The sequence below is a fragment of the Rhinichthys klamathensis genome, unplaced genomic scaffold (genome assembly GCF_029890125.1).
Source record: "Rhinichthys klamathensis goyatoka isolate OS25496 unplaced genomic scaffold, OSU_Roscu_1.1 h1tg000021l_1, whole genome shotgun sequence".
NCBI lineage: Eukaryota > Metazoa > Chordata > Actinopteri > Cypriniformes > Leuciscidae > Rhinichthys > Rhinichthys klamathensis.
Genome location: NW_026606572.1, coordinates 3,934,320 through 3,948,092, shown reverse-complemented (window position 1 = coordinate 3,948,092; position 13,773 = coordinate 3,934,320). Strand labels below are relative to the sequence as shown.

General features: G+C 37.6%; 1 protein-coding gene across 1 annotated transcript; it reads left to right on the top strand.

Moving 5' to 3' along the window:
- The first annotated feature begins 624 nt into the window (after positions 1-624).
- On the top strand, positions 625-13,030 carry zc3h15 (zinc finger CCCH-type containing 15). Its single transcript, XM_056241943.1, has 10 exons — positions 625-812; positions 1,437-1,538; positions 1,636-1,744; positions 6,298-6,450; positions 6,693-6,784; positions 6,917-7,102; positions 7,230-7,376; positions 7,677-7,796; positions 7,989-8,121; positions 12,014-13,030. Exons 1-10 carry the CDS (start codon positions 735-737, stop codon positions 12,202-12,204), a joined length of 1,311 nt encoding a protein of 436 aa, XP_056097918.1. The 5' UTR covers positions 625-734; the 3' UTR covers positions 12,205-13,030.
- Positions 13,031-13,773: the final 743 nt, after the last annotated feature.

The following is a 13,773-nucleotide window of genomic DNA, read 5'->3' as shown; positions in this document are numbered from 1 at the left end:
GAACTTCCACAATATTTTATTACCATCGCGCCAAACCTAAAAAAGAAAAAAAAAGAAAACAAATATTATATATATATATATATATATATATATATATATATATATATATATATATATATATATATATATATATATATATATAGCCTATATATAATACACGGTAATTGTGTTAGAAAGTCTTAACAACACTTATCTAGCTTTTTCTATAAACAATGAAAATGTCCTCCTTACCAAATAATAAATAAATTGTAAAAAAAATAAAAATAAATTGAAGGCCTATCACATCAGATCCTTCACGTGCTATCGGAAATTCACTACTTCCTACTTCTGAAGTACTACTGACTACGAGCTCATCGCATTTAAATTTAGACTTGAGAGGCCGTTCAATGTCCTGTTTTTTTAACTAGGAAACTAGTATTTATGATAATTAGCACGTGAAGCAGCACAATAGCACGTGAAGCAGCATAATTTCAGTATAAATGAGATGAGACATTTTGACAAGATTTCAAGTAGTCAAGAGTGCCAGTAATGATCCACAAAACATGGACAGAATTTTCAGCAGCGACCGCTAGATGGCTCTGTTATGCCACGTGCGCTCACAGCATGCGCGCCCGCTCCTCCCAGAATGCATTTCGGCTGCTAGTGTGGTTAGCCTACGCGTACCTGTGAACATACGGCACTGTACATACGGCTTCTGGGTTTCTTAAATTTTATACTGGTTTTCATTAAGCGACATGCCTCCGAAAAAGCCAGCTCAAGCTACATCAGGCAATAAGAAAACTCAAGAGAAGAAAAAAGAGAAGATCATTGAGGTGAAATTTGCGGCGTTTAGCATACAGCATGCTGAACTCAGGGCCTTGTATTCTGATTCACTTTCTAGCGAATTCCAGCAGCTTTTAATGAAATGTTAAGTCTATAATGAATGGAATAGCGGGATAAGCAGTTATATATATGTTTAATAGGGTTAGACTAAGCTGTCAAACAGTTGTTGTCAATTTAACGGGGAGTAAAGAGGAAATTACTGTGAACAGAGTCAAAGTCTACTGCTAGTAAGACGCATCCAGGCTGTGTTTCAATCTAGTGAGCTGGTCATCTAGATAGCATTTTAAATCATCATTATGGGTCGTTTGTAATTTTGATATGAATGTGACTAAATGAATAACAGTTAGGGTGCTCATTAGGTTTTCAGACACCGCCTTAGTGATCTGAATATTCTTATGTGTCATTAACGTTACTCAGTCTTGAAGTAAATCGTTCGTTTATGCCTTGTTCATTAACAATTATACACATTCTTTATGTAAGGAAAGACTTGCTTGAAACAATATGGATGTTAGTTTTGGTTACGTGTTATCATCTGATTATGTAACTTGTTTGTTTTAATATGGTCTGATTCTATTTATTTCATTGTCACTGTGAATTTGAATCGTTTCTGACAGGATAAAACCTTTGGACTGAAAAACAAAAAGGGTGCTAAACAACAGAAGTTCATTAAAGCTGTGACACAGCAGGTCAAGAGTGGACAGCAAAATGCTCGTCAGGTAATGATCATAACGCTGATTTTAGTGTGCTTATCTTAAGTCTGCATTTCCAAGCCATTGTCCTGAACGTCTTTGATGCATTTTGTTATATTTGTAGGTCGCTGCTGAGTCTGAAAAGAACAAAAAGAAGGAAGACAAGAAGAAGGAGTTGTCTGAGTTGAACGAGCTCTTTAAGCCAGTAGTGGCAGCTCAGAAAGTCAGCAAAGGTAACTGGTCCTTTGAATGAGGGACAAACCCTTATTTTAAACCTTTTTTTTTTTATCTTGCTGCTTAATTCTAATCAGGAGTGCATTTCCCAAAATCATCTTTAGTCATCTGTGGTCGTTATCAACATAGTTTAGTGATTGCAGACAGCATCATAATTATGTATGTTTGGAACTAGTTCTCGATCTGTGGTTAGAAACATAGTTTTTATGACATGTAGACTTAAAATTGATCAGGTTCTTGAGCAAAATAATAAGCTGGCATGCAGTAAAAGCTGTATCTTTTATTATATAAACATATACAGTTATGTGAAAAATAAAGGACACCCTTTAGAATTTTATGGTTTTACTTATCAGAACATAATAAAAATCATCTGGTCGTTAACAGGTCTTAAAATGAGGTAAATACAACCTCAGATGAACAACAACACATGACATTACACCATGTCAGTATTTATTTAACAAAAACTGGGCCAAAATGGAAAAGCCATGGGTGACAAACTAAGTAGAGCCACTTTTAGCAGCAATAAGTTGACAGTATCAGTCTCTTGTATCATTCTAGAGGAATTTTGGCTCACCCTTTGTTGCTTCACTTCATAGATATGTATTTATACTATGGGGCTGCTGAATGCTTGAAACTGATTGGTTGACAAACTTTCTAAGGTGTGCCATTATTTTTAGGTAAGCGCACGGCTTAAATAGTTCCAGGCAGGTCTTGACCACATTACCGTTCCATATCAATTCGCGTAGATAACTGTAATAACGGAAAAAAGGATACAATTCATAACAAGAAAAAAAATGATGGACAATTTTGATTTTCTGGAAGTAAATTTTTATATTTATGGTGAACATGAAAATCTTAACAACTGGGTGATGATGGCAGTATTGGATAGCCAAGATGAAAAAAACAAATAAACGGAAGAGGACATCAAAGGCAGCCGGCAACAACAAAATACTTAAAACAATCAGCGAAGAACAGTTAGACAGACTTGAGGGCGAAAAACATGAAGAAAACCCCCAAAAAAACAACAGCTTGGGCTGTCAATGTGTTTAACGACTGGCATAAGGCCAAAAATACGTCTGTGGACAAAGTAGAGAGAGACGGGGCAGACGCTTTAAACACCCACCTGCGGGCTTTCTATGCCAGTGTCCGAAACGCATCAGCCGCAGAGTATTCAGTGTCAAGTTTTCTCTCCCTACGAGCTGGACTGAACTGCTATATATCCAAATACAACATCATTGGGCAGTCAGAATTCAAATCATCCAACAACGTATTCAGGGCCGTCCTCAAAGTTTCGCAAGGCTGGGAAAGACTCTAGTTCTCATTATCCTCCCATTTTGACCACTGAAATAGAGCACATTCGTAACTCTCCGTATCTGTCACCAGACACAGGAGCCGGGCTGGTTCGCTTCCGCACATCAGCGGGGCAGTCGGGTTATCCAAAAGATACACCAACCATTCATTAAGAAGCACTGCAGTTCAAATGCTGTCAGAGGCAGGGCTGGAGAGCAGGCAGATCATGTCTGTCACGGCACAAGTTTGAAACAAGCCTGAGAAGCTACTGGGCACCTTCGGCTAAAGAAAGAAAGAAATGGAGCTTGATTCTCTCAGGAAACAAAAGTACAAATGAAAATCAAGCCAAGGATCACCAGGAAAAAAAACCCCTCTGCTAACATGCAGCCCCATACGTTTGATCTGCCATTTTCGATGTCTAACTTCACAATCAATGGAAACGTGCAGTTTAATTTGAATAAATAATGTATATAGTCCTATCTATAATCAATAGAAAATTAAACTGAGTATACATAAATTGATAGTCCTGCTGCACGGGTTTTCGTTACTAGCCTATTGCAGATAATATAACAAATAAATAAATAGCCCTTTTAACAAGTAGGCCTATCAATAGGCTGTTTCATTTATTAGGCTACCCTACTGTCAATAATAGAAAAAAATAATTAACGAATGAATAAATAAATTAAATTATATTGACGCACATGCTTTTCTGTCTGTCTAATAATCAAAATGAAAAAAAAACTGTGAAATGCCAACGCTGAATACTACGTGATTCTGCAACAATTAAATGCTAAATAATACAAATATACTTTGTACATTTAATGTCACTTTATTAACCTATGTCTTTGCTGCTGACCTTCGATGACCCAATTCAACTACATTAAGCAAAAACGTTCAGTTAAACGTCACATTTGTGTCATTTTTAGGTTTTTATTTCTTAAGAGTCCTGATCTTTCTTCTGCGATCCAGAATGGCAGCACAGCTGAAAGGGTTTGATCTGTGGCCACTACTGTACAGGCATAACTTTCTTTTAGCCTGAGGCTAAATTCATTTCATTTCACTTTTGATCTGAAAGGGCCTTTACATTTGCCAAAAATAGATTTTTTTTAATTTATTAAAAACGAACAAGCAAGCCCAGCCCAGTTGAGAAAGAGGTATAGTAACACATTACTTTCCATAAAAAGTAACTAAGGGTGTATTCACACCTGCCTTGTTTGGTTCAATTGAATCGAACTCTAGTTTGTTTCCCCCCTTGGTGCGGACCTTTTGGGCAGGTGTGAATACAGCAATCGAACTCGGGTGCGGACCAAACAACCCGAACCGAGACCCAGCTGAAGAGGTGGTCTCGGTACGGTTCCAAACGAACTCTGGTACGGTTCGTTTACGGTGTGAACATGAACCGACCCAATTGCAAGAAAGCACTGCGCCTTTGAGTTAACAGGCTTCCGTAGTCGGAGTTGCGTTATGGGAAAGTGATTGTTGTAGCCTACTACATTACATCTGTTGCACGTCTTTCTGCGCGTTGTGTGTGCATCATTGGAATGGAATGAATGAATGAGTGTGTGCATCAGGACATTCACATACAGAGCATTCTCTTTAATCTAATCGCGCATAGATGCAAAAAAAGCATTTGCAGTTCAAATAATGTAACGATAGTTACAATACAAGGATGATGCTGCGTTAATTTACGTTAAGCCTTTTTTGCACTTCCTGATTTCCCTACTTGAGAATCCTTGTCCAATGAATGGACGACCTTAGCACACGTGTGGTTTTGTTTACAAATTTTGGTTCACTTGCAAAAAGAGCAGTGTGAAAGCGAACCGTACCAAAAAAAAAAAATTTATTTGGTCCGGACCAAAGCAAGTGAACTATCGGACTTTCCTAGTGTGAATACACCCTAAGTAACACATTAGTTACTTTTTTAGGGAGTAACAACCGAGCCGATCCTGACCTCCCTGGGGCCCTAAGCAAAATTCTGTTAAGGGGCCCTACCTGACCCATGAGCCATGTAAACCATTTGCCATTGCCACACAGTCTACCTTACATCCCAGTGCTCCCACTACAATCCTCCCGCTTTAAACTAGTACTAATGAAAATGTAATTCCTGATATCAGAAATAGAAATTGTTACTTGAAAAAGTACATTCTTAATATCAAGAATTCACATTTTAAATAGTACAAACTTAATTATTAATATCAAAAATGAATCCTGTGAATGAATAAAAGCTAAAATGGCTTGTCATAGCATGTCACTGTGTTTTAAATGATAAAAGCAATACTTGATGGTTATTATTTACTGAGGGATGTGCATCCATAATGACCAGTATGTCCAGCCAATCAACATTTTAAATGCAATATAGCCTATAAATCAATAGTCAATGTCAATACATTGCTTTCCATCTTGCTTTATTGCAGAGTTGTAACTAAACTGACTTGGAGACTAGATAATCATTGTCTTGTTTTAAAAGTATGTGGGCCTATAATGAGGAGTGCCATCACGCCCATTGTACTGGTCCCCACAGATGTTTTGCTGGAAAGTGCACGTTTCTGTGCACGCGCATATGAACGCATGTTGACGCGTGACGCGGTTATCTTTTCCGAGCTGCAGTTTAAACAAACTCCGTTGCCCTTTGTCGTTTATCAAACGTAATAAATAGTTGTATTTCACTCTCACTTTTTTTTTGTCAGGCACAAAGTCACAGAACACAGCCCTGGAAGTAGCCGGCATTAGCAAGCAAGACACAGAAATACCAAAAGATGCACTGCCCAGCTAGGTTAGCAAGACAGACAGACTACAGAGAGATGCTCATCAACTTAACTTTACTGTTCTCTGCTGACATCAAACTTGGAGAGGAGAGAACACAAGTCTACCTGATTGCTGTTCCCGCAATTCACTCTCATGGTGTTTTTTTTATTTTTTTTTTATCTTTTTTCGTGACCAGAAGGATAGTTCCGCTTAATCTTCTCATCGATGTTGTAAACTGATTACCTCGCTTTGACACGAGGGGGAGGTGGGGCCTTGAGTAATTTGCGTAGTGTGCGTATAGGGCTGATCAGCTCTGAGTAACAATATTGTAAATTAATTTTCCCCAACACTGTATGTGTGTGGTTTTATATATATATATATATATATATATATATATATATATATATATATATTTATATTTGTCCTGCTTTGATCATTGCCCATCTGTATATTTTGTTCTATTCTTTGTTCTATCTCTGATCATCTTAATTATTTCTGTTATTCTACTTAATTTCAGGTGTGGATCCCAAGTCCGTGTTATGTGCTTTCTTTAAGCAAGGCCAGTGTACCAAAGGTGATAAGTGTAAATTCTCTCATGACCTCACCTTGGAGAGGAAATGTGAGAAAAGAAGCTTGTATGTGGACGGCAGAGATGAAGATCTGGAGAAAGGTGAGTGCAACAGGACTTTCATGGGGCTACACATTTTGTATGATATTAAGTACATTAATACATTTGAAAAAGGATCTTTTAGCATGTTTTGACAAGTTTTCTTTTGGATTTTGGAATTGACCTAGGTGGAACTATTGTTTTTTTTTTTCAAGGGGTCTGTTATTTTGATGCAGTTAATCTCAAAAAGGTTTTGAACTATTGGTTGCCTTCATGTTAATTCTTTTGTTAATTTATGAATGCAGACACCATGGATAATTGGGACGAAAAGAAACTCGAGGAGGTTGTGAACAAGAAGCATGGAGAGGCTGAAAAGAAGAAAGCTAAGACACAAATTGTAAGTTCTGGCAGGAAATATAGTTGTACACTCAAATCATCTTGATATTACCATTGATGTGATTTGACTGGTTGTTTTTTTTCCCTCAATTGTAATCAAGAGGGAAATTAACAAATAATGTTCATTTTTTAGGTGTGCAAGTATTTCCTTGATGCTATTGAAAACAACAAATACGGCTGGTTTTGGGTTTGTCCCGGTGGAGCTGACAGCTGTATGTACCGCCACGCTCTTCCTGTTGGCTTTGTTCTGAAGAAAGACAAGAAGAAAGAGGAGAAGACTGAGGAGGAGATCTCGTTGGAGGATTTGATAGAGACTGAGGTGAGAAGAAAGCGAAGAGATTATTGAGAGCATCGCAGAACATGATTGTGAAGTAACAGTGTCCTTGGATCTGTTAGTGAATTATCAAAAATGTTCATGTTGTAATAAACCGCTGTTATGATTGTAGCGATGTGCCTTGGGAGCAAACGTCACTCGAATCACTCTTGAAACATTCTTAGCCTGGAAGAAAAGGAAAAGGCAAGAGAAAATGGCTAAAGCAGAGCAGGACATGGAGAAAAAGAAAGCCGACTTCAAAGCTGGCAGAGCGTTTGGAGTGAGTACAAATCTTGTCACTGATATTCCTCCTCAGTTTGCCTGATCAGTTAAAACGCTGACCTCAACATAGTCAACTGAAAAAAGGGACTTATTCTTCAAATGTAGCGTGCATTAAAAGCAGTTTTGGCTTGAATGAAATTGATGCTGTGGTTTGACCAGAGGGAGGCAGTAAAGCTCTCAGATCTGGTCTTTGCTGGTGTTTGACTGTGTCCTGGTTCTTCAAGACTCTTCCATGCTGTTCTGAAGCTGTCGTCTGTTGTGTGGAATGACCCTCATCTCATGGTTTCATGTCCTGCAGGTCAGTGGAAGGGAAGTGTTTGAGTTCAGGCCTGAGCTTGTTGACGATGACGATGAGGAGGCGGATGATACAAAATACGATAAAGAAGATGATGATCATTACTCTGAAGTTTCTTACGAGGTGATGCAACACCACCCCTTTAGCTCATAGCTATATAGACATTGTACATACAAATAATGGACTTTACAATTTAACATCATATGACTGATTTATGATATTGTCTGTTGCACATGCATGTAATACTCTGATTTATTTAGATTCACTCTCTCCTTCTTGAGTCTTTCAGCATTATTAACATGATTGTTTGTCCAGATGGAGGACCTAGACGAAGTTCAGGACCTTGACATTGCTGGATTTATCCTTAAAGAGGTGGATAACGCGGGTATAACGATGGCATCAGCGGACAGGTTTTCTGCCAGAGCTCTTCCTACAAATGATACAGATGGTGAGATGCTTCTGAATATCTTCTTTTCTAGTCAATTCTCCTTTATAGCTGTAGAAAAAAAACCCCCAGGAAAATGACAAATGATGCAAACTTCATTAAACATGAGACAAATTCTATTGTAAAGCTCTACAGAAGACAATGGTGTCATTATTCAGCTCACATAAGTTCAGAGTTGATTCAGTTCAATAACTGTAAAGTTTAATTCAGCTAAAACAGCTCTACAGAAGACAATAGTGTTCAACTCAAGTCAGTTCGATGTTGATTCAATTCAGTTCAATAGCAGTGTTGATGTTTCAAAATTCATCAATTTATGACTGAAGTCAATTCAGCTGTAAAGCAGCTCTAAAGAAGCAGGGTACCCGCGGGTCTTAAAAGCCTTGAAAAAGTCTTGAATTTGATCATCTCAAATTAAGGCCTTAAAAGCCTTGAATTTAGTATACAAAGTCTTGGATTTCGTTACAAAGGTCTTATATATTTTTTTTTTGCCTTTGCTAGGATTAAGTTCATACCGTAACAAAATTAACTGTTACTAATGTAGGCTAATTCAAAATGTATGCAGCGTTGAGTGCACCTCGCGCTCCACGTCATAGCAGAAAAAGCGATCGCGTGCGCACCCGTTACTATGGTTACTAGGCAAGTGAGGTACAGAACAAGATAGTACCTACCTAGCTTAATCCGCTGAGGCCACAAATGACATAATTTAAACCCCAAATAAGAGCTTTTCTGTTAAAAGAACATATTTCTACCCGTCTTTTCAATAGTATCTGGCAACCATGCGCGCCCTCTCTCTCTACATTGCTGAAGAAGCGCGGATGATTTGAAAACACAGACAAGCTGCAGTTCAGCGATCTTTATTTAAAATGTTGTACTTAAATTAAAGTGTCATTCAGTCGGTCTGTGTTCTGTCACGAGCCGCTTGCGCTGTTTGTGCGACTAAATCTGCGATCAAAATGCAGGCTGATATATCCACCAGTGTTCATACGAGCAAGAATGCAATGTTTCCCGAATATCCACACGATTTCAAATGTGACTTTGATTTTATACAACAGTAAATAAGAAAAGAAAAAAGGGTAACATTAAGTGATGTACTACATTGAAAACAGCATTATCGGGCTTGCTCTATTTTGCAACGAAATATGTGGCTTTGAACGAATCGTGAGATTCAATGAATGAATGACTCAGACTCACTCATAAAGATAGTGAGTTACTGCCACCTACTGGCGATTTTAATGTTTTTTATCATTGCAAATTTAATAAAAAAATGAAATGGAAAAATTTATTAAAGGGGGCAAATCTTGTCCCTTAATGGAAAGGGTGTGACTGCAGTCTAAGTGGAAGGGGGAACGGCACTCTAAAAAATTGGAGAACCACGGAACTTAGGAAAAGAGATCATTATGTAGAACTGCACAAGTGCTACTGCTAAAGAGTGCAATGTCAATAATTTCTCATCAGCTTAATTGAATTGGCCTAGAGAGAATAATTATGACATTTTCTGTCTAAAGACTACATATAAAATAACTACCAAAAATAAAGTAACTGCAGTTTGACTAAAAGTTGACAAAAAATGCAAAGACTTTTCGTCAACTACAACTATAAAAAACAGGATGACTCAAATGTGATTAAGACCAATAAGCATTTTCGTCTGAAGACTAAGACTAAATAAAAAATGGCTGCCAAAATTAACACTGGCCTACACACACATGCGCGCTACAATGCTGTTGCATATTAAATATGACTGATAATTTAAGTAAAATGTTTTATTTAATTCAAGTAGCCTCCTTGTACGTAATTATTTTCTAGGGTTTAAAATGTATACAGATTTGACATTTTTCCCTCATACTTCTGTCGGAATGGGTACGAAGTTGGCATTGAATTTCAGTTGAAATGGTATTAAAAAGGTCTTAAAAAGCCTTGAATTTAAGTTGGAGGATCCTGGGGGTACCCTGAGAAGACAATACTAGTGTCATCATCCAGCTCAATGCAGTTCAGGTTTTGTTCTTGCGTGTCTTTTAAACCCTTTCATATGACCTTCATATGTTTCATTTCTAATGCTTACTTGTGAGGTCAGTGTCTGTACAATTTTGTGCTTCAATAAGCACTGAAGTATAGAATAACAATATAAGAAAAAGAGAGACATGGAAAAATATTGAATAGAGATGCACCAATACTAAATTTCTTCGCCAATACTGAGTATTCAGAATGATAGCTGCGGCTGATTAGCCCAGAAATCTAGACTCCCCCTTGCGGCTGCAAAAATTATTTTGCAGCCAGTGTAGTCTAGCAACTCTCCGTTGACTTTCGAACTGGAAAAACCAAACTCTAGTCAGGCCAATCACATCGTGAATAGAGTCGGCGGGCGGGCTTAACATAATGACGACAGAGATGCGACGGTTCACTGCTACTTGAAAACAAAGAATGGCTGCTGCTGCTGCTGGCGAGCAGCTGTCTTTCGATTCGGCTTTGGCCGCGACTCTGGATGATTTAAAGTTAAGCTTTTCTTTGAAACATGAACAAAGAACGGCACTTGAGTCATTTTTAAAAAAGGAAGATGTGTTCGGAGTTGTGTGATGTGAAGAGGTGTTCGCTCTGACTACGTCACCTTCTTCGTTGCTCTGGTTGGTTGTAGCGCTATCCTATTGTGTGCAGAGGGAATTTGAAAGACAACCGTTTATCCCGCCCTTCGTATTGAGCCCTGTCAATGGTGAGTTCCTAACATCCTGATGTAGGTCTGGCATGCCAGGCTAGCGGCTGATACCAATAGTTTTGATTTGTTTATTCAAGATTTTTATATGCAAGAAAAGACAAGAAAACCTGAACAGTACAGTATATACAATACAGTCAAAACCCTAACATAACCCATCCCTCTACCCATCAGACATAAAGTATCAATTATATTGTACAAAGACTCAACTAATGCTGTAAGCTAAACAGGGAACAGTTTGGTACATTAATATAATATTGGAGGTTAAAATTAACTATATAGCTATTATATTCAATCGCTATTTATTTTCAGATATAATAATTACTCATAAAAACTGAAATGATTGAATACAACTCAGTTTGCACATAAGGTAGTTTTCATAAACACTTCTCAATGGCAAATTTAAATGTAAATAAGCTCCTAGTGTTTTTTTTTTTTATAGATAACTAACAAACTGTCAACATTGATTTACTTTCCTGAAGTAAATGCAACGTTAATGATATTGTTCACAAGCTGTTTATTGACGTCTTTACGCAGTTGAAGCACTGATTGAATGATTACATGAGACATGATACTTTTCAGTAAGTTGTCTTTCAGCATACCTTTTGATGTTCATGCATGTTTTTTCATGCTATAACTTACTGTATATTAAATTGGAAGAAAAGGTTTGCTGGGATCTGTGGCGTCACATGTTTCTTATTAGAAGTAACAAAGCACAAAGGTCTTTGCGATTTATTGTATGGGAGATGTGCAACAAATAATGTTTGGTGTAGGGGATATACCGCAGACCTGGCAACCCTAGCTTGAACTATGGTTGATTCATGGGGTCAAATAGAGCCTGCTTTAAATCCTGATTTCAGTGTCCTCCATGTTTACCTCCGTATGACCCCGTGCTGCACGCTGTCTTATTGTTCTTTTGCACATTCAGGTCATTTCAGGACTGTGATCCTTTTACATTAGAATCTGATATTTACCACAATTTTAAAAAAAAATAGTGAAAAGCCAAGCATAAAAGTCAGATCTAATGCTTGCAGTGTGAACGTAGCCTTAGAGTATCTGACCTCTTCATCCTAAATGAGTCTAATAACTCACAATCAGGTCTGGTTATTATCCATAAATGTCATTCTGATTCTTTTCTTCATGTCCACATGCTTCTTTCTGATGTCACTGATCTCTGTTTTGTCTCTAAAGACAATAAATTGAGCGAAGCCTCGGGCGGAGCCATGGAGAACGGAGAACACAGCCAGGACCAGTCGCTGGAGGACGGCGATACCAATGAGGAGGAGGTGGCAGAGGCTGTGCCAGTAGATGAAAACCTCTTCACTGGAGAGGACCTAGACGAACTGGAGGAGGAGCTCAACACACTGGACCTGGATGAATGAAGACTGGGACTTTTGCATTATTCATGAACTACACATGGCTTGAAGTGAATGACAATATTTTCACTAATAACTACCACCAGTATTGCCATGTCAGAAACCGCTCTGCCTGCAATATGCACCCTCATCATAAAAGATGTCCCGGGACGCTACAGGAGAGACTGGAGTAGGTGTTCTTGTTCTCTCTAAGATTTAACTTTTTGCCCCTTTTTTTTTTTTAAATGCAGTTTACCCCAAAAGCACAGTCAGGTGAGGGTCTAGTTCTACAGCGGGAACATACTCCAAATATTTATGAGGCTGTTGATTTGATATTTCTGCCTTCTCATTTGAAAGATTTGATTAAATGATCATCTTTGTAAGGTCATGCGTACGAAATGATCCAGCATAAATCCTCTTTAAGACGTTCAAGCACTATTGGAATCTGGTTTCCTCTTCTGCTGATTAAATTTTGCTTTAATGAAGACAAAGGATTAGTTGATCGGTATCATTACAGTTTTTAACATAACCAACTGCATGCCTGTATCAGGATCAGAATGTAAATGCTGAATAAGTGTGCTGACGTTCAAGTGTTCAAAATCAGTTGATCAGATTGAGATGTTGAATGTGAAATCTCAGATGCAAATCTGGCCTTACAGAAGGAGATGTGGACAACGACATCATTACTAGTCAAATTTGATGTTGAAAGTGTTTTCAGGAAGTGGGAAAGTAACAGAGATGAGCTTGTGAGATGAACTAGTAATGTGTCTGTCCTTTTGTATTCAATTGTTTTAAACTGCCCTCACACCAACACAACACAAGAAATTGTAAATAAAAGGATATCAGATACAGATTTTGAGTTTAGATGCCTTATTGTAGCTCTTAATTAAAGGGATCGTTCACCCAAAAAAGAAAATTCTGTCATTAATTACCCTCATGTCGTTCCAAACCCGTAAGACTTTAGTTCATCTTCGTAACACAAATGAAGTCGCTTATCTATGTGAATAAAAGCTTAAATTAAATCTGTTCATCATTTAAACTGATCGAGTCTCCTGAAAAAATTGGATTAAACCGCTGAATTCATATGGATTAGTTTTACGATATGAAAACTTTTTGATGAGTCAAAGTGTCAGTTTCAATGGAGGGACAGAAAGCTCTCAGATTTCATCAAAATATCTTCATTTGTGTTGCGAAGATAAATGAAAGACTTACTGGTTTGGACCGACATGATGGTGAGTAATTAATGACAGCATTTTCATTTTTTGGTGAACTGAGTGGGTTTAAGGCAAAGTGACAGATTCAGTTGCAGATTCTCTGGTCTAGATAGGGACGGTATTGTGCTATACCTGATAATGATTAGTACATTACGTAAAATGACATTTTAAAATATGTAACCTTTTCATGCCCTTTTTTTTTGATTAATTATTTTGGAGAGCTTAAAAGTACATGGATGAATATGGAAAACATGAGACACAATTACATTTAAATAATAAAATAACAGCAAAATAGAATAAACGCGTGACATTGCGCATATAAATATAAGAAAACTATCAACGTTAAATCACCTAATAGATTTTAATTTCATCACTATGTCTC